This window comes from Diospyros lotus, chromosome 8 (assembly GCF_014633365.1).
Source record: "Diospyros lotus cultivar Yz01 chromosome 8, ASM1463336v1, whole genome shotgun sequence".
NCBI lineage: Eukaryota > Viridiplantae > Streptophyta > Magnoliopsida > Ericales > Ebenaceae > Diospyros > Diospyros lotus.
In genome coordinates, this window is record NC_068345.1 from 41,979,712 (window position 1) to 42,000,363 (window position 20,652).

At 39.2% G+C, this 20,652-nt stretch overlaps 5 protein-coding genes and 1 pseudogene across 5 annotated transcripts in view; 4 read left to right on the forward strand and 2 right to left on the reverse strand.

The window, feature by feature from the left end:
• LOC127808703 (uncharacterized) overlaps positions 1 to 2,508 on the reverse strand; it is a 27,997-nt gene extending 25,489 nt beyond the window's left edge. Inside the window, exon 1 of the mRNA XM_052347281.1 lies at positions 2,258 to 2,508. Coding sequence (XP_052203241.1) covers positions 2,258 to 2,434 — 177 coding nt within the window. The 5' untranslated portion in view covers positions 2,435 to 2,508. The remainder of the gene's footprint in view (positions 1 to 2,257) is intronic.
• LOC127808696 (uncharacterized) overlaps positions 1 to 15,678 on the forward strand; it is a gene marked incomplete in the record, with an annotated part of 30,099 nt that extends 14,421 nt beyond the window's left edge. Inside the window, 8 exon segments of the mRNA XM_052347273.1 lie at positions 10,465 to 10,676; positions 10,782 to 10,875; positions 11,469 to 11,588; positions 11,720 to 11,768; positions 12,093 to 12,192; positions 12,292 to 12,353; positions 12,508 to 12,566; positions 15,251 to 15,678. Coding sequence (XP_052203233.1) covers positions 10,465 to 10,676; positions 10,782 to 10,875; positions 11,469 to 11,588; positions 11,720 to 11,768; positions 12,093 to 12,192; positions 12,292 to 12,353; positions 12,508 to 12,566; positions 15,251 to 15,355 — 801 coding nt within the window.
• The window catches only part of LOC127808695 (tonoplast dicarboxylate transporter), a 49,662-nt gene that overhangs the window by 2,532 nt on the left and 26,478 nt on the right, over positions 1 to 20,652 (forward strand). The window lies entirely within an intron of this gene.
• On the forward strand, positions 3,051 to 7,675 carry LOC127808699 (uncharacterized; annotated as a pseudogene).
• LOC127808702 (uncharacterized) lies at positions 7,826 to 9,854 on the reverse strand. Its single transcript, XM_052347279.1, has 5 exons — positions 9,431 to 9,854; positions 9,212 to 9,323; positions 9,029 to 9,110; positions 8,466 to 8,517; positions 7,826 to 8,380 (listed from the first exon to the last, which is right to left on the reverse strand). The coding sequence occupies exons 1-5, from the start codon at positions 9,803 to 9,805 to the stop codon at positions 8,228 to 8,230; spliced, it is 774 nt and encodes a 257-aa protein (XP_052203239.1). The 5' UTR covers positions 9,806 to 9,854; the 3' UTR covers positions 7,826 to 8,227.
• Positions 18,319 to 20,355, forward strand: LOC127808706 (uncharacterized). Its single transcript, XM_052347284.1, has 2 exons — positions 18,319 to 18,481; positions 19,415 to 20,355. The coding sequence occupies exons 1-2, from the start codon at positions 18,455 to 18,457 to the stop codon at positions 19,964 to 19,966; spliced, it is 579 nt and encodes a 192-aa protein (XP_052203244.1). The 5' UTR covers positions 18,319 to 18,454; the 3' UTR covers positions 19,967 to 20,355.

The window sequence follows — 20,652 nt, forward strand, 5'->3', positions numbered from 1 at the left end:
CACCCCTGCCTCCTCTCTCTTCTTAATTTCTTTGTCCCATTTCTCAAATTCAGTTTTCTTTCCACAAGTGCACTTTCTAAAGCTTTCCTCGCTTGTTCCTGCAACCAGATATGTTAAAATAAAGAGGTCGACAAGAAATGGAAAGAATAGAGAGAAAATGAATTAAAAAAAAAAAAAGGATAGAGAGAAAAGTAATTGCAAAAAAACCAATAATGTACTTCGAAAAGAAACCACATAGCAGAATCTTATCATCCATGCTTCTATTTTCCTCGTTGAATAAAACTTCAACAGCATAACTCAATAAATTCACTAGCAAATTCTCTGGCAAAAATGCAAGGAGGATGTGTAGCTGATATAGCATCTTTTGGAATAAGATCATATCTGCAAGCAAGCCATTAAGTTTCCTTTGCACCCAACCTAAAGATCCTTTGGATGCCTGCCATTCCAGCTAGTGCTAACAATTCATGCAAGTTACAAGGATTCATTTTTGCTACCATTTGGTTTTCATTTTGTTTTTACTATTATGGCAATGAAAACTGAAAATGACATTTGTTTTCTCATTTTTTATTCCATAAAGGTTTTTTCACAATTTTTGTTTGGTTTCCACAAATGAAAACCCACAAAGTGTTTTCACAATTTTTGTTTCGTTCCCATTTTTCCTCCTCCACCACCAGTCATCACTGCTGACAACCAATATTGCCAGAAATCAGAATGGCATCGGCAGCAAGAAGTCGCTGTAAATGAACCTATCCCTCTGGAAACTCAGCGATCCCTTGGCATCCCCACACACCATACACTTGCTCTACTTGGTATTGCATGGAGGGTAGCTCTTGGTGCCATCATGGGGGAGTGCATTGATGCCTCCATCTTCCCTCAAGTGGGGTGAGGCAAAATCCAGGCCCATGGTGGAGTTGGCTGGGGATGTGGTGGGGTGTAGTGGTAGCCTTGGTGGGGGGTGCACCGGATTGTGACTCCAAGAGGGGAAATGGTGGTGGTGAAGGGGTGGCAATGCCACTGCTTCGCCAAATTCTGAGGGACTAAGATAGAGTGTGAGACAAGTGATGAAGAAAAATGAAAAATTTTTTTTGAAGACAAAGTTGGGTGAAGTGGATTTGGAGGCAGATGTGTAATACGTTGATAGGGTAGAACCCACCATGGTTGACCAACATGTGATATTCTGCTCTCTTTTCCATAGCTCTTTATAGTTGATAAGCCTCTGGTTTGCATATACGAGAGGGGTGTGTGTATAATAATTTTGGGAGTCAACAACTTGGAGGAATTGTTGGTGACCTCTGGGTTGCCAGTGATGATAGGGTGGGGGAGAAAAACTTAAAAAAAGAAAATTCAAATACAAAATTGAATCAATAGAAGAAGCACAACACTTTACATCCACTCTATTGTTCTGGAGAACAAAGGACTGTCTGACACATAATTAAAATAACAATTATCCGCTCAAGTTATGTGGCTTTGCTAATTTCAGCAATGTCATTGACTACTATCATGCAACTAGGCTCGTTCAACTGCAGGAGTTATTCCTATTACAACAAGTTTAGAGAGCATTGGTTGAATCAGATCAGATCATATAGTAATGAATGCCTCAATCAAAAACATCTTGAATGGTATTTTTTGCGTGTGTCTCATGAGGCTAAATTCCATTAGACAGGAAAAAATCTTACCAAGTTGACTTTCTTGTAAATTCTTTCATGCAAAGTTCAGAAGACAGCATGTGGTAAAACTACTGATTAAGTGGCTAGCCATTGCCTCCAGATTGATGAAATAATGAATCAGTCTTCTAGTAAGTAATTTACGGCAACCAAGAAAAATCATTCAATCATAACCTCAAGGGTAAAACAGGAAAGGAATACAATGTGCCACAGTCAATCAGTGGTTAGCGCGAATTGGAGTTGGTTTCAGTGCCAATCCTGTCGAATTGAAAAACAGTTCTTTTATTGCCACAGAATTCGTATTCATTTCCAAAATTAGTTCCTAAAACTAGCAAGTCAAACGTGGAATAAGAGTTAACACAGTTTTCTTAAAATTCCAAATCCCCAACTCAGAGACAATCCAAGCAAATCCAGCAGCCATTAGCTGAATCGGAACCTAAGCCGAAACCGATTTCAGGATTCTTCACAAACATCTGTAAACAAGAGTCAGCAGACATCTGGGAAGTTTCCAAGCAAGCAAACAGGAAATAGAAAGGGTATGTTATGCAATCAATTCGACGAGATGAATAACGGCGGCCTTTTAGTTGGTTTACCTCCCTCCGATTATCCGAGAAGAGGCAAGTGAATCTGCCGTTGGAGTCGAGGCCGCGGCGCACAGAAGCCCAGCCGTCGCCACGTAGACGTGGGGAGCAGTCGGGACGGGTCGATGACCGGCAGTTTACGGCGGCTGCTGGAGGCGGAGGGCGCGGTAGGTTCAGGAATTGGGCCATGGACTTCGCTTTGACAGCTGGCTCCTCGCTCGCTTATGCTACGCTTTCAAGCTTGGATTTTGGTTTGGGTCCATGGGCTTTGGCCAATGGGCTTTTGCTTATAAGCTTCGAATTTTATAAATAAATTTAAACTCAAAATTAATAATAATTTAATTTAAATTTTTGGATTTATCATTGCTCTAATCATAAATTAAAACTAAATTTGGGTCTGATTTAGATTCTAAAATGTATATAATTATTATTATTATATTATATAAATCATATTAGATTAAGCCACAAACCCAATGGTCTTCTAACACAATATTTGACATTACTTAATTCTTGCTTATATTCAGATTTACTCCAATATCAATCACATGACAATTAAAGTTTTTTTTTTTTTTATGAAAAATTAAATTATTCTTTTTCTTTTTTTTTTTAATAAAACCCTAAGACAAGAATATAAATATTGCCATGTCTAGTAACTCACTTCTCCCATAAGGATATTATGGTAATTTCTAGCAACTTAAACTCGTCGCTCCGGCAGCCAGATCCGTCGGGAATTCAGTCCCAGCTCTTTATTTGTCTTTTTCCATTTATCTCTCTTCTGCTCTTTATCTTCTTTATTCTTTAAAGTAAAAGAGCGGACGCTGATGCGGCCTGAACTTTTGTCGACTTCCACTTTTACCCTCGATTCCCTTAACGCGTGGGCGCGAAGACAAAGGAACAACAAATCTCAAATACCATGGTTCCCTTCGATGCTTCGCCAATCAACCTGGAAGAGGAAGGGAGAGAGGGAGGGAACCGTTTGATGGTGGGTTGTGGTGGTTGGTGGTTGGTGTCTGATACTAATAGTAGTGTCATATGAAGGCAGCGTAGCCATGGTGTCCGACCAAGAGATAGCAAAAGGAGTAGAGGCTGTGCTCCGCCTCCGGCAATCTGACCCTAACACCGTCACAACCTTAAACGGCGTTGTTCAGCAACTGGAGGCGAAACTAGGCCTCGACCTGTCCACAAGGCCAGCTTCATCAGCCATCAGATCTCCTCTCTATCACCGACCCCCTCTACAGACCATTTGTCCCCTCAGTACCACCCCAAGTCCCTTCCCACTTTGCCCTTCCCCCGCACCACCACCTCTACCGCTCCGCCGACGTTCTCAACTTCAACAACCCTCCGCCGCCGCAACCTCAACTGCAGAGACAACAAAGGGAAGCAAATGTTCTCAATGCGGCTGCTAATGCCTCTGAAATTCCGAAAGAAAGGTTTCCCCCCCCCCGCCTCCCTTTTTTTCTCTCGGTTATCTTTTGTTTAGCCTTTTGGGTATTGTACATAATGCAAGCAAATTTTGTTTTCCTGGTAGTAAAATTAGGGTTGGTGTGGAGTTGGGTTTCTTGCCTCTTATCAGTTGTAGAAGTCATGATTTCATTTTTCTTCCCCAAAATAATTTCAAAAATGCTAATGGGTTGCCGTGAGGAAGTGTTAAACCTTGAAAATTTTCCTTCTTTAAGGGGGAACAAATTCCCAGATTGCCTTTTAGCTTTTTATTCGTTAAGCAGGGGAACAGCTGCTCACTTTACTATTATTTGTTTTATCTATGAAGTAGACAATAGTTCGATGAATATTGCAGTTTTTACCTGCTAAAGAACAGGTTTCTCCTTGCAATGTCACCAATAGGAACAATCTGGCATATATTTGTAACGAAATGTTCCTTTTAATTGATTATTTTGTACAGGGAAAAGTGTGTGCTTGCTCACATGGTCGAGTATAAGGATTTGAGTCAAGTGCTCTAGGTAAGAACCACTGAGAACTTTACCTAAAGGGCTAGCAAAAAGTTAAAGGGCAGGGTAAAGATCATTTCAGTGAGGCATTATCATAAGCTATCATGGCCTTTCAATTAATAGTAGATATACTGAACTTCAAACCTAATTGATAAGTGCCAATTAAATAGCCTAACTCAATTCCTAGGTAAGTTTCTTGAATCATTTGCAATGCTTCTACAGTCTTGTCAGAGCTGTTATGGTGAAAGAGATTCAGAATAAAATTAGTAGCCTGCCCCACTTCATGGAATTACGACTTGTGATTGTTGTTGTAGAATGAAAAAAATGAGCTGAAACTCAGTTTACAGGCTAAATTATGCTCATAAGTAATTTATGTCTAGTTTTGGTTTTCCTTCCAATGGCTACTGTTTGAGCATATTTTGTCCACAAATGCGCTATTCTTTATATGTAAGGTGATACATAAAAAGTGAGAATAGAAAGCAGGGTTGCAACTTAATGCTTTGGCATTTTGCCTTCTTGTGTTAGTGAACAGTTAGGTGCAGCAACTTACTGACATATGAATACATCAATATATTCATTGCTTTTATACTAAAACAGATGTCCCCTATTTTTTTAATATCAAAATTAATACGCTGGCATACTGTTCTCCTGATACTTTTCTCAGTGGAATGTAAGAAATGGCTAGCTGAAGAGTGTATGCATTGTGCTTGCACTTTCTATGGTTTGTCTCTCCTATTGAGCAGCAATACTGTATGCCCATTTTTGTTTTTTAACTTGCTTGACTTTTCAATATACATCTCTCTGCACTTCTTTTTTATTCAATGCACCAAAGATAACCTAGTATTATCTTTCACTGCAAAACTGTGCAATGTAGCATGTAACTTGATCGTCTGTCATTGAAAACTTTAATCTAGTACTCCTGCTGGAACCAAAAGAAGAGGAGGGTCAGGAGGCCTAAACAAGGTTTGTGGTGTTTCACCTGAACTTCAGGCCATTGTTGGTCAGCCAGCGCTGCCAAGGACTGAGGTGATTCTAAGACCAAGCTATTTCTTAGTCAATTTTATCTGTGATCTAAACCACTCCTTATTGTATGGGAATTCTATAATCTGCTTTTGGCTGGTTCAGATTGTGAAGCAGCTTTGGGCATATATTAGGAAAAACAATCTCCAGGATCCAAGCAACAAGAGGAATATAATCTGTGATGAAGCTTTACGCATTGTGTTTGAAACAGATTGCACTGATATGTTCAAGATGAATAAACTGCTTGCTAAACATATTATTCCTCTTGAACCTACGAGTATGTAATATGAAATACAACTCATTCGGTTCTGAGTTTTTCTCAGCTTGTATAGGTTTTATCCTTTTTACCCTTTTCCCTTAACATGCAGAAAAATCAGGCCAAGTTAAAAAGTTGAAGCTAGATGTTGAATCTGCAACTGGAAGTGTTGAATCTGGTCCACCTCTGGTAGTAATATCTGAAGCCCTTGCCAACTTTTTTGCTACTGGAAAAAGGAGATGCTCCAATCAGAGGCCTTGAGATGTGTTTGGGAGTACATAAAGGTTAATCGTTTGGAGGTAGGCAGCCTTGTTGGTGTATTTCCGCCATTTACTTGATCATAGAGACAAGAGTATACCTCCCCTCTCTCTCTCGCATGTTATATATGAAAATATGAATGCATGAATGCATAAATGCATGTAGGTGACTATTGAGGGTATTTCACCATGCTTCTATGGGAAGTTGACTAAGCAGCTGACTTGTGCTATGTTGCTAATACTTAAGCCAACTTGCTAATCAGAAAATAAACTCCATACTTATTCATCTCTCAACGGTAACTTGTCAGTATCTGGTTAGTTGTTTGCTGGAATTATTCTAGGATAGTAGTAAACAGATCCTTACGGCTAAAACTTCAAAACCCCATTTAAGGAATAAGTATGTAGGTTTTGTACAACCTGATTTCTCGGCCAAACATAGATTAAGCGTGATACACAGTAAACCAAAACTTTAAATCAGAAAAGTATAAATGCAAGACACAGCGATATACGTGTTCGGATCAATAAATTCTACTCACGGCAGAGGCTCCGCCTCTAGTCAATCTACTAGATCTCAAGTTTACAAACGATTACAAGATCATGAACAGAAAAATAGAAACAGTATTGCAATACAACTGAAAAACAGAATGGAAAAACAACAAGATCAAGGTAGATCTGTTCTATACCGATCTCACGATCAAGGCAAAAATCTGTTCTATCAGTCAACAACCTCTCATGTCTCAGGCGTTTAAAACACATAGAGATTAAGCAATAACCGTTCTTACCGTCAGATCTTACCATGGAAGCAACCAAAGAATCGATTGAAACATAGATCAGAACGAAGGATTCACGAAGAGTGTCTCGCTTCAAGAATCGCCGACTTAGGGTTTTCAGAGAGAGAGAGAGCACAAAACAAATATCAGAAAGTTTTGGAGATTAGGGCATCGAGCTGCCCTTTTATAGCAACGCCAACATGGGTAATCAGGAATGGGCTCGGCCAGCAGCACAAGAGGCAACACGGAAATAATATGGGCTCGGCCCATATAAACACAACAGCCCAAAGATATTAATAACATGCAGCAGATATATATATTAACATCATATATATATAACAGCATATAATGAGACATATTTATATTTAAATGAAACAAATAAAAATGCATCTCAGCAACATGTAACAGCATGCCAAAAATCTGATAAAACTATTTTGAATCACATAATATCAACAAAGTACTATTCATAAGCCATAATCAGAAGCATTGTTGAACCTTATTTAACCTCCTTTGCTTGTGGCATTTCTTAAATTATTTTTGGTTTTCCATGTTTCATATTTGTAGATTTATTGGGAGTATCCTATTTTTGTTCTCATAGGATCCTATGAACTCAATGGCAATAATATGTGATGCAAAGCTTCGGGAGCTTTTTGGATGTGAAAGCATTTCTGCACTGGGTATATCAGAGATGTTGGCACGCCATCATCTATTCAAGCAATGCTGATTTCTGGTCATATGAACTGGTTAGTCCTAAAATGAACTTAAAGTGATCATCTTCTTGGAGCTAATTTTTATATTCTGTCAGTTTATAGCTTGTTAACTGTCTTGCCATCTTCTGCTATTGCTCGCTTTTGTGTCTATGTGTTGGTTTCACACTTGCGTCCCCCATCAGTTTCACTCATTCAGAATTACAAGGCTTTTTTTTTTTCACCTATGCTTGGCTGAATAATGCTATCTTCCATTTAATGTCTTGCAGGTTTGAAGTGATACTGCCGTCTAGTTATTTGTGATGCCATGGAAGATGCCCAATGAACATGTTGGCCTATATGTTGTTGTTCTCTTTATTTTTAGGTTCCTTTTGTTTATTGACTTGGTAGTTGTGATGCTTTGGGCGACTTGTTTATTTACAACTAGAATGTAAAAATGTACATTGGCAAGTGGAAACAGATGTTTTGTAATTATCCCATGAGCCTGGTTGAGATTTTGTTGTCAATCTAGAGTTATTATCCCTTGCAAATGTCTAACCTTCCTAGGCTGCATAGAAGTTGAAGTTTATTGGAGTAATAAGTTCTGTCGGCTTCCTGGCACCAGAGCCTTTGATGTGCATTTCAGTATCTCTTCTTCTCATGGACATAGAATTGATTAATCATGTTTCACATCCTGTTGACTTGGTCAGATGGGCAGAATTACGGATGAAGCGTGATATGATGTTATGGGCTGTGCCTGTTTCATGGATATGTAAACCCCAAGGCTTTGTTTCTTTCATCTTCATTTCGAATTTTGTTTCTTATAATGACCAATATGCAACGGTTGTTACATTGATGCTAGATTATGTGAAGCTGCAAGTTCTGTACATATCAATGAAGACTATATGATCGATCATCATCTGTTTTAGAAGCCATTTCCATTTGATTCTTCCTGACAAGATTCAGGCTTTGCTGCATTGTTGATTTGCCTCAAGGGAAGTCACTTTTGCAAGTAGAGGCACCAGGTGGTATGATTTGGATCTTATGCTATGGCTTCTTGCAAAAGAGCCTTGGAAACAAGAGTAAGGCTATCATGAGGAGAAGAGCCAGCAGGAGATATATTGATCTCTTCATATTACCCTTGAACACTGCATTGGATCCAATCTTGTCCATTACAGTCATCCAAGAACCCATCATTTTCTGCCAAAAATACAAATGAGAGTTGATTATACAGTCTCTTGGCAAAATTGTGTCGTAGATGTATCTTTGTCAATTTGTCGCTTACCAATCTAAGAGGTTCAATGTGAAGCAGTGGCTCCATGAACATCTCCACATTCCTAAGTCATCCATGTAACAGCCCAATGATAAGTTTAGAATTATTGTTAATACGTGCAAATTCATTAAATGCTATCCTATTTTGGTTTTTTTGCTAGAGAAAAGGGCAATGAGATTATGTTTTGACTTTTGTTAGCAAAAAGGATTAAACTAGTGCCAAGAGATCATTGCATGCAAAATGAGCATTGCCTAATTCCTATCTGGCTCATGAGGCTAGATTTTATGCTGGCCAATTTAATACTTTGTTGTTTATGGTATATATGAGAATTATCTCAAGTCATTGTGGATAACAATTATAAAAATTATTAGTGATTGTAATATTAACATCTTTACTTTTTAACTCTCCTTTAAGAATAACGGATGACTATTCAAATTTATATAGGGATATAACTCAAAATTGAAATCTCTAATTTCATTTAAACCTAATTTTTTTTAGAATGGCAAGTGACTATCCATGTGGAGTGACTCCATATAATCTTTTTTTTTTTTTTATGTGATTATTACTTTCCTCACCTTATCATAACTTTCCCTTGGTAGGCATGGCACATGTACAAGCTGAAACCTTTCCCTAGAGGTACATGAGTCTTGTTGCATTCTGCAGGAAAAAGGGGAAAAGCTAAACAAGCACGCAGATCTCGTATCGCAAAATGCCTGCAAAAGAAGATAAATTTCTTCAAAAAAATTAGGAGGACAAACCTAAACTCCAAGAAACACCAACATTCATCCCATCATGAAGTGTGGGTTGCACCACAAACTGAATGCTAGTTCCCATGTTTTTCATCAGAGTGGAGAAGAAATCCAACACTTGCTGCAAGAAAACAACCCCGGCCAAATCAACTAAACAGATTGTCTATGACCACAAAATATCAACCCATCTTACATAAAACCAAGTGAAGGTGCTAATTTTGAACGCACCTTCTTCCCATAGAAGGGTTGAAACGTGGAGATGAAGTTGGATAGGCACTGGCATTCTTCCTCGATTATATCAGACAACTCGCTGATATTTCTGTGTTTTATTGCAGTATAAAGCTTAAGAACCGCCTCCAAAGCGCCGTTATCTTCCTCTCCTGATCCTGAATCTTTGGCGCTCAACGCCGCCATTGATATGCCTCCGTACCTTGAGCAGAAGCTGAATTGAATGAAATCTTTGCGGAGCAATAATGGTAAATGAACGACGGCGGAAATATTTGCTTTGTGAGGAGAGTTTTTGAGATGACATTTCAGACTGAGACAAGGAGTGTATGAAGTTCTTGCTCCACAGACCAATAATGGGAGTGACGCTGAGATCATTTTTTACAGCTGAATGTGGTGGAGGAGGAGGGCATTGGGCATACCCATCTGAATGTATATATGTTTGGAATTCACTCAATTAACAGGGCCAAGATCCAAGAATGCATATGTCTTGTAGAAGAAGAATACTGAGAAAGGCTTCAAACGTATGCAAACGAATAAAGAAAGCAAGCAACGTAGTATGGCAGCAAGCTAGGGATCTTTCCTGACCTGACAGTTGCAGCAAAGGCAATGAACGGAACAAAAGGAAGTTGGCACATTCTATTCTATATATTTAGTTATCCAAAAAAGGCCAAAACAATAGAACCCATGCTTCCATAATTAAACATTTTTCTTCCCTTTTTTTGTTTTAAAATACATAAAATCAAACAAAATTAAATTAAATTGATCTGAATAATAATAATAATAATAATAATAATTATATGCTTCAATACTCTAGTTTTACATGTATATTGTGTGTGCTGTGCTCGACTTCTGATATTGTATTTGGGCAACAGGTGGCATTCTGTCTGTATGTATTGGGCCAAGTTTTACTTTTTCACGTCTCAGTTGTTGAGATTGGGCCTCAGGTTCTCATAAAGATGGTTGTTTTAGTTGGGCCTACACTGTGTTAAAAGGACACTATAAAGGAAGGGTCTTCGATGTTTTGGACTACTAAGGTCGTTGAAGTACCCAACATCAACAGCGAGCGAGAGAGAGAGAGAGGGGTGATTGATTCAATGGCGGAAGATTTGGTGTTAGACACAGCGATCAGAGACTGGGTGCTGATCCCTCTATCGGTGGTGATGGTTCTGATCGGAGTTCTTCGCTACTTCGTCTCCAAGCTCATGCGCTCTTCTCAGAACCCCGATGCCAAGATCGTCAAAGAAGGGTCTCTCTCTCTCTCTCTCTCTCTCTCTCTCTCTACACGTATATATGTATAGCCCTACGTGCGAATTTGATTTTTCTAATGTCATATTCCTTATGGGTCATTCAGGCAGGTTATAATTAGGGCTAGAAATCTACGAGCTGGCGCGAATTTCATTCCTGCTAAGTCGTTTCGAGCTCGTAGGGCTTACTTCAGCAACGAGGTTCGCTTTCATTCTTTCTTTTTGTTCGTTAAGTTTGTTGGAAGAAATTTTAATTTATCGTCTCAGGTTGACAAGAGGATAAAAGGATTGATTTTTTATTTAGGTTAAACTGGAAATTAATTGAATTCAAGCTTACGGCGCCTTGTAGATTGATTTTTTTTTTTTATTTTAGTTGGTAATAGCTGTTGGAATTCAGTTATGGCGCTCTTGTTCTCATCAAAGCAAGCATTGTTAGCTATCTAAAATGAAAATATGAAGCCCGGCGCTAGAATCTTCAATTTGCCTTCAATAGTGGAAGTGATTTTGCTGCATTAATGGCTAATTTTCTACCAAATACCACGAGTTTCTGTATTTTAGATCCTATATGGTTTATAGGAATCATGATTAGTTTTATAGACAGAAATATAGTGATGGAGGCGACATTGGATAATGGCAACTTGGGTCAGCACGTAAACTGATTTAGGTCCAATAAATAAATGAAGCTTCTTTCAATATATCTTGACCTTAAATGTATGTGATACTTTCTAATCTTTGAAACAAATAGGCTTGGAGTCTACATAAACATTTTGAGGATTTTACATGTAATATTGCAGGAGACTGGTTTACTTCATGTCCCCAAGGGCCAGGCACAGAATGCACAGGCACAAATGTTTTCTGATCCAAACATGGCCATGGATATGATGAAGAAAAATCTTTCAATGATCATACCCCAGGTGCTGAATTTCTGTGTGGTTTTTCATCTTTTCTTCGTTGTGTACTCCTTTTCCTTTTGGGTTGCACTTGCTTGGGTATATTGCTTGTTTGCTGTTTTATATACTTATTTACTTTTCCGTTTGTTGGCCAGACTCTTACATTTGCCTGGGTTAACTTCTTCTTCTCTGGATTTGTAGCAGGTCAGTCTTTTTATCTCATTGAACTATAAGAAACATAAGAATTTGGTCTATTGGCCCATATCAAATTCATCCCTTTATGTTTCCAATAACTTGCTTATATGTTACTCGTATGCTTTGTATGTTTCTTTCTTGTGTTTTCCTGGATTGCTTGTCTTCAATCTACTGTTTTTGTTTTCTTTTGCCTTTTGGTTCCAAAATTGAAGAGAGTGCTTCTGCTTACATACATATTTCACATGTAATCCTTGAGTCTTCCAACCACATATGTCAGTGTGTGTGCATATTGATGTTATTAAGAATATATGTGCCTAATTTCTGTCTCTCCAGCAAAGATACCTTTTCCACTGACTCAGAGGTTTAGATCAATGCTGCAAAATGGTATTGACTTGAGCACTGTGGATGTTAGCTATGTCAGCAGTCGCTCATGGTACTTCTTCTTCTAGCTCTTCAACTGTCTTTGGCATCTAATGTAACATTATTTTATTGGCTAAAAGTAGCTGGTTGCTAACGGCGTTTTTTTGGTCAGGTATTTTCTAAATTTGTTTGGATTACGGGGTTTATTTAGTCTTATCTTGGGAGAGGAAAATGGTTAGTGTCATTTGACCTTTGAATCTATATTATGTTTCAACCTGTTCAGGTTTACACCTCAATCATCTTTTAATGAGGTCTGATTGTTAGTTTACAGTTTTGCAATTTCCATGAATACTAATTTTTTAGAAATTGACCTAATATTCTATTGCAGCCGTGGATGATACGCAGCGTATGATGCAAATGAGTGGATTTGGTTTTGATCCTAGCAAGGTTTGTTTTTCTCCAATGTTCCTTTTATTGACTTTACATGTTTAAGCAGAACTTGAAAGTATACAAGCTTGAAAGATTCCCATTTTTTTGCTTTTCCTCTCAGACAACTCTCTTACATGGTATTTATTCTGTGTCATGAAAACTGTAGTTAGGTGATGTAGTATGTGTCCAAGCTCTGGCTTCATTCCACGGTTAACTGGGGGATGTTTTTGAAAGTCCCTTTTGAACTTGTTGGGTGAACCACAGCTGAGTTTGATGGAGGTCATCTAGCTTCTAGGGAATTTTTTTTCTCTTAGTAGGTAAATATCACTATACATCTTGGCAATGGAGATGGCAGCCATTTTGGATTGGTTAAGAAGTTTGTTTCTTTAAAGATTTTACTAATAATGAGGATTGTTAAAATATGAGTAACTGATGTGAGGATATTAAGTTAGACGTGTGGCCATACAAGAGAAAATAAAATTAAAAAATGAAATTATACATAATAAGGTTAGAGTGATGCCTATTAAAGATAAAATGCGTGAAACAGATGAAAATGATTTGACCATGTCATGTATGAAAAGAAGCTATTTAGATGCATCTGTGAGGCTCATGGATGGAGTAGAAGAAATTTATAGTAAGAGAGAGAGGAAGACCAAAGAAAATTTGATAGGGAGCCCTTAAACACGATATGAGGTATAACGACCTTGCAAAGTATATGTCCATGGATATAAATGGTTTGAAAATCAGAATTCATGAAGCAGATTCGAGTGGAGTAGTTGTTGTGAAGATGAGGGCTGCATGGGCCAGTTGGGCACAATTTGGAGTCTTATATGTACATCCAAACTCTAGACCCTTAGTTCATTTTGTAAGTTACTAGTGTCTGTGCAGAGATTCAATGCTGATATGGTGGACAAGTTCTTCTTTAAGTATCAATAAGTGGCTTGTATCCTGTTGCATGCAGTAATGTTGATAAAAATCTCAAAGTCTTAAGGCTTCTAAGCTGCCTATTGTGGATCAAAAGAAGTGTGTGATCCCTGTCTTTTATCAGATTTTTTCTAGTTCTATGTGTCTTATCTTTGTTTTATGCAATAAAGGCCCTCTTAGGTAGAGGCTCCTTTTGTTAGTTTTTAGTATAAAGGTGGTTGTGGACATTCAGCAGTTTTCTCATGTCAGGATTCTTGTTGTAATACTAGTTTCCAAGATGAACAAGCTCATATTTTTAGAAAATGTAATGAACATACTTATCTGAAAATAATAGTAATATTAATAAGATGGGTTGATAAAGTTGCGCTCATGGAAGGTGCTGCTATGGAGTTCTAGGTAGATTGATTTGGTAACCTCCCAGTTGCCACCAACAGACTTTTTACTTGGACTGTTTGGTCAAACATTGGTTAATGGGAAAAAAGGCACCGGTTTATCTTTCTCTTTTTTATCATCCATCGGGTTATCTGAATGAGATGGGGGTGGAAATATCTATAAAACTAGCCATCGGGTTTATCTTGATTCACTAACACAAAGGCCATGGTTTCAGCATTAGATATGCGGTTCAGATTCTGATATTGGAATTAAGTATGTGCTCAAAAGACTAATTGTTACGAGGAAATCCTGTTCTTTTGAATTGAAGACTGCTTTCAAACAAGTGGATTGAGTTTTAGGAAAATTGGAATTTTTTCTTTTTTAGTTGCAGTATTATTTTCCCAAGAAAAGGGGCGTTCATGTCAAGATCACATGTAACGCCATCTTCTTGATTCTACCTGTGATCCTGAAGCATGGTAAACTGGCTCTCCCTGTTTGATTTTGGCTTTCCCCAGGGTGTTATTTCCTTGAACTAGATAAAAGGGGGCATCAACTGGTTGCTTTTTGTTTGTTATCAATCAGTTATCACTAGAAGGTACTAATGAAAGGAATGCATGAGGTTACTTGCTTTGCAAGGGTCAGGGAATATTTGTTTTTGGAAATAGTCTTACCCCTCTTTTTAAAGAGGCTGCTTAACTTGAATCCATGACCTTCTAATTAAAAAGGAAAAACCTACCATTGGTATCAGTGCTTGCCCTGCACTAGAGGGTACTAACACCTTAGATATTTTTGTTTTGAACCGCATAATCTTAAACAAGATGCTCATATTCCTACTTTTGTACATTTATGGGATGTTTCTTAACGTCAAATGTGATGACTAAAACCTGGAAAGAATAGAATGTTACTGCTTGGGCTTGTGAAATGTCTGAATGGGGGGTATGTGATGTACAACATTCAACGTACGCAAGCAACATTAGAACATTGTCTATACTTGATTGGTGAACTAGTACAAAAACATTTTAAAGTACAATCTCATATTTATCTCAATGGGCTTATTTGTATCTTATTGTCCCAGTTTGTTGGGCTTCCAAAATAAACCTAAATAAATACCTTTCAGCCCGATAACTGAGGTCAACCCCGCATCTTCCTTGTAAGCTTCAAACTTCAAAGTACATGAGTTTCTTAACATATTGATGCTCTCTTCTCTTCTAAGAGAAGCAATATAGTCAGAACAAATATACATCAGATATTAAGCTACTTTCTCTTTGATTATGATAGACTAGGATTAGAGTTCTTTGGTATTTATTACATTAGCTTTATATCACCTTTTGGATATGAAATGTGATTCATAAGAGTTCAGATCATGAATTGATTCTTATTTGACATTCTTTGTGCTGTTAATTTAGAGTTTGGGAGCTGAGAAAGACGGTCTTGACATAATTCAGCACGAATGGGCCCTGCCAAAATTTGAGCAGCGAGCCGAAGCAGCATTGAGAAAATTTGTGAGCTGATTGTGGGAAGATCTGATTTTCCTTCTGGGTCAGTTTTCCCATGGATTTTCATGCGACCTTCCATCCCGGTGAAACTGTTTACACCAGCAATGAACTCTTACCGTGCATGATACCAGCAATATATAACTCAGCTCTAGTCGCTTTCTCTCTTAACCTGGTTCTATTTAGAAACGCAAACTCTGCAGGTTTCTGCCTGTAACTGTAATAACTTCAGTTAGTCGCCTAATCTCAGAATTACAGCGATTGGCATGATGAACTGTTCCCTTAGTTGAACTGCAATGTACCGAATTCGATTGCTTTTTCAAGTCTATTTGTGTTTGTAATGGTTCACGTCCGGTAATCTTGGGGGTTGGGGGGGGGGGGGGGGGGGGGGGGGGGGCGGTGTTGTTTGAGAATGGCCATGGGCAAGTTTAAACTTTGAGACTGACCAGCATCAAGCTGAGCTGTGGCAGCAGAAACAGTTGGGACCTTCTGAACCTTCACATCTGATGCTTATTGCTAAGGAAGGCGCAGAGCAGACAGCCCTTTTATAGTGGACCAGGACTGTGCGTTGATTTCAAAAGAATCGAAACGCATTTGCCTTGCCGACAAGTAATGATTCGAAGAAAAGAAACCATGCCCCCAAAAGAACTTTTGAGGTTGTTGTATTGCCCGCTGGCTTCATTCAACTGATTGAAATTCCGAGGTTGTTCTGTAGCCACTGGCTTCATTCAATTGATTGAGCACCCAGACATGCACGGCTGCTTTTTAGTTTCTTTCAAAGCAAGCCCTTTAATTCAACCGCAATCTTATGGGTGGGTGTAAACGCAAGTATCAATGATCAAAATTGAAAGACTTTGTTTTACTTTTGCGGTACAAAATGCAAAATGTAATGATAATAGGCCCCATGTTATTAGAGGCTTTTATCAAAGGCATGACATCTGCTTGCTGCCACCTTCCACCTGAAAGTTGATGTGGCTTTGCCTTTGCCCATTACGGCATTACTTTAGCCATCTGATTCTGATTGATGGTTTGGTTTATATTTACTGGTATTAAAAGTCACTAATTCTCTTCTCTTCACTGTTCATCATTATTATTCTTTTATTATGTTAAAAGGAAATACAGCTTCCTTTTCCTGTTAGAAAAGCTTTTCATCTTCTCTTCTTCAATTGAAGGCCCCATTTGAAAGTCACATTGAAGCGTCGTGTGAATGTGACATGTTCATTTCCTTTTTTGGCACCTAAATAAAGGGGCTTGCCCACTGCCCTCTGCCCGCCAATGGGGTCACCCATCTGGCCTAAATGAATCCGAATCAGAAGCAGCCATCCGGAATCCGGATCAGTGACTCTCTCTGTCTGTGACGCAGAACCAGAGATAAGTGCCACTTAAGACTTTCATCCCATAGCAAGAATACACGTGGCATGTGACTGTGTGTGGACCCCATATGTGGGGCCACTCTCCCACCGTCCACCTTTCAATCAGCCGTTTCCATCTTTACAGAATTCATTCATACATACACGTCAGACACAGCACATCAATATGGCCACACGGAATTGGGTGCACATTCACATGCACGCGAGCGAAGCAAAGGAACGGAAGGATCAACCAAATCTCAAGACATCACGCTCCGTCTGATACCCAATTGTCACCTTGTTATGATGCATTGCATTGAGATTCACAATACCACTTTCTTAATTCAATCACTGCTCCTCATCGTGACCTTGGCAAAGGCGTCCTTATTGGTGGACCCCGATCCAACCAAGCTCATGACTGTGATCCAGCGTGGCAGATCCGGCGGAGTGGGCCCCAGTTCACGAGCCCGGATCCGGAAAAGCATCCCACACGTTTGGGGCCCAGCTTCTTTAGAAAGGGCGGTGTCCATGTGTAAGCCCAGTTGGCCTGTGTCGAAAAGGAAAACAAAGTTGGTCGTATCATCAATTTTGATGCTTTGAATTGTGATCGTAGGTTTGGGGGGGGGGGGGTCCCATTTAGGGCCCCCGTCCTAATCCTACTACAAGTCCCCATTTCTTTGTTTGCCTTTTGCCTTTGCCCCCATGAATTCCTTAATTAAAGAGAGAAATTTTCGTTTTTGACCACAACAGTTGAATTAATCTAAAATCCTTCCCTCCCTCCCTCCCTCATGTGTGACAAATCTGAGGATTTTATTTATTATTTGTCACCACTATGGGAAGTGAGTTTCAGCATTTCTTTAATCTTTTTGACAATAGAATTAATTAACTGAAGGAGAAGGACACTGACATGAATTGAAATTCAAAAAATACAAAAACATAAAAAAGATTCCATTCTTAGATGTATAGATTTGATGCAGTAAATTGGCTGCTTCTGTAATTTGTATTTGCCTTTTATGATGATGTTGAGGAAATCTAGCCACTACCCACTACCCCAATAGCCCCATCATCCAACAAAATCATGGCTTAAATCTGGGAATTCAGGACACACTAATTAATTACTTTCTGCTTTTCCTAAAAAGAGGGGGATTAGAGAGGGAAATTAATTAATTAACAAATGGAAATGGTAGAGCATGAAAGCATGATAATCCCTACTAATGTGGCCTACTGCAGAGTAAAGAGGGGAGGGAAGGGGGGGGGGGGGGGTGGGGGGGTGATAAATGATAAATGATAAATGATAGTGATATAGCCATTGAGAAATGAGAAATGGCCTCCACCACCATGTGGAATTCCAGCCCATTTTCAGGGTTACAATGACAGACAGGCTATCAAATTAGGAAAAATTACCCCAAAAATAAATATATACTTCTTTAATTAGAGAAAGAAAACACTTACAACTGGACATGCTCATGTGTCGTTTCATGTTAGGAGATGTGAGATGTCAGTTTGCTGAGATTCCCTTCCCCGCGGTGCTATTGCATTTGCCCTCACTGCTCTCTTCTTTTTTATTGATCCTAATTATATTTTTATATGCCATCACACCATCTATACATATATATATATATATAGCTCTCCCATGAACCAATCCTCACAACCCATATCAGTATCACTACTCTTTCCACTCTCCCTTCCCTAATTATTCACTTTGCTCTTTGTGTTTCAAGTTTTCTTTCCCCACTAAGTGTGTATTTGCCTCTTTCTTTTACTTCCAATGGCCACTGTTGACGTTACTGTTGAGGTAACACAACTAGTTTTCGTAGTGTAGCATCTGTGATCATTTTCTTTTTTAAGAACTATATAGCTTAATGCATGCTGATCTACTCAATTTGATGGTGAGAATTAATTGTTTCTAGAGTAGCAATCTCTAGAAACCCAGTTCCAGATCCAGCCTACAAGTTTTGTTTCTCATGAATCAAGCATTCGATTTCTTTTTCTTTCTCAATTAGATAAGTAACAAGCTTGTTCTTGTTGATCTATCCATCTGGTGCATATCTAGTTCTAATCGTAGAATTCATTTGATGTTACATTGAGTGTTAGCTACCTACTACCATAATCAACTCACTGGCTGGAGATAAGAACCCACAAGTGGTTCTTTGCAAATAGTAGAAACAAGAAGAAAAAAAAAAGTGATAATCGTCCATCAGTCAAGCTTGACAGTATGTGATTTGATCACTGATCATGCTCCACCTTCAGTGATATAAGATGATCAGCCCATCATCTAACTGCTGCTACTTCGGAGTGATCTCCTAAGTTGCAGTCGGTTTTACATATTATAGTTTAATTTGGTGCAAGCTAACGTGGATAGATATCTACACATCCCCACAAGGTTGAAGCTGGTTTAGTTTGCCTCGTCATTCTCTTCTCTCTTTCTCTCTTGAGTTTTCTAAGTGGAAAGAGGAAGATAAGGAGAAGAAACTAAAACAAGATCATGATCGTCCAAGCCCATGTTAACTATACGCACTCTTGGCAAAACTTGTCGGGCTTTCCAATGTTTTTTTGGGGGGGGGCCTGTGTTCAGTATGAAAATCAGAACATTGAACCATTGATCAGTATAATTTGAGGGCAAGATTAATTTAATTCTAGAATATTACGCATTCATGGTATATGTTTATCATAGATGATGTTCGTTTTCTCTACTATTGCTTCAAAGATCTAAGACTGGGTCTTGTAGGTCCCTCCTGTCGCCCCAGCATTGCCAGAAAACGAAACAATTCATGAAGCGAGCAAGACCCAAGAGCCACAGCCGGAGCCCGAGCCAGAAAAAGAACAAGTGGGTGCACCAGCTGCCCCAGAAGGAGTTGAAGTGGCTCCCCCAGAACAGCCAGTGGCTGAGCCAGAAGTAGAGGAAGTGGCCGCACCACCTGCCCAACATGAGGAAGCTGTGGCTGCACCGGAAGAGAAAGTGGCTGCCCCAGAAGAAGCAGAAGTGGGTGCACCAGCTGCACCAGAAGGAGTTGAAGTGGCTCCCTCAGAACAGCCAGTGGCTGTGCTAGTAGTAGAGGAAGTGGCCGCACCACCTGGCCCACAAGAGGAAGCTGTGGCTGCACCAGAAGAGGAAGTGGCTGCCCCAGTGGGTGCACCGGGTGCCCCAGAAGAAGTTGAAGCGGCTGTCCCAGAGGAGCCAGCGCCAAAAATGACTGAAGAACCAAATGAGGCAGCACCAGCACCCGAAGAACCAGCCGCTGAGGGAGTGGTGGCTTCAGCTGATAAGACTGAGGAATAGACAGACAAGACATAAGAAGTGAAACTGCAGCAGAAGCTTGTTTACCAGTGGGCTCTCCTAAGGTTGCATTGCATGTCGAGTCGAGTTGAGTTTGTAATCTCATTTTTAGCCTATTTTTGGTTATTTGCCACCTCCACTACTACTACTACTATTAAGTTAAATTAAGCCTTTGTATGGGAGTTCTGGAAGCTAGGACCAATATTTGATCCCTGGGTTCCACGTCAGCATAGTTGCCAAGTGGCATATTGGGTTTGGTGCATACGGTGAAGGGTCGAGGCTTGTGGAACATGTATGGATGTCATCGGTCCCAGGAGGGTCAATTGAGTTCGAGACAGTGTGTTGAGATGTGGTCTCTAGGCTTGAATAATAACAACAATAATAATATTTCATTTTTGTTTATTATTATTAATAATATAAATTTTCTTTTGATCTTGGGTGGGGGCTGCATCTGCATCCTTGAGGAAATATTCAAATAAATCCTTATTAATTCCACCCGGTTTTTGAGTTCCATTTTGAAATAAAAAAATTAACTAAATTTGTATACAAAAAGAAAAAAATAATACAACACAATAGACCTATTGAAACGAAATGTGCAGTGCAGCTACTTACTCTGGAGATGAAGATGAATCTCTCTTGAAGATATTTCATCTCATCTCCAAGAGATTAAATATCACAAGCGAAGTGAA

What these genes read in the sequence shown, in the direction of transcription:
- LOC127808702 (XM_052347279.1), bottom strand. Translation starts at nt 9,805, where the DNA reads ATGATCTCAGCGTCACTCCCATTATTGGTCTGTGGAGCAAGAACTTCA. An exon ending in AACCCTTCTATGGGAAGAAG is followed by an intron (nt 9,324 to 9,430) that starts GTGCGTTCAAAA and finishes GTTTTCTTGCAG; the next exon opens with CAAGTGTTGGATTTCTTCTC. An exon ending in ACATTGAACCTCTTAGATTG is followed by an intron (nt 8,381 to 8,465) that starts GTAAGCGACAAA and finishes TATTTTTGGCAG; the next exon opens with AAAATGATGGGTTCTTGGAT.
- LOC127808706 (XM_052347284.1), top strand. Translation starts at nt 18,455, where the DNA reads ATGGCCACTGTTGACGTTACTGTTGAG. An exon ending in CTGTTGACGTTACTGTTGAG is followed by an intron (nt 18,482 to 19,414) that starts GTAACACAACTA and finishes TGGGTCTTGTAG; the next exon opens with GTCCCTCCTGTCGCCCCAGC.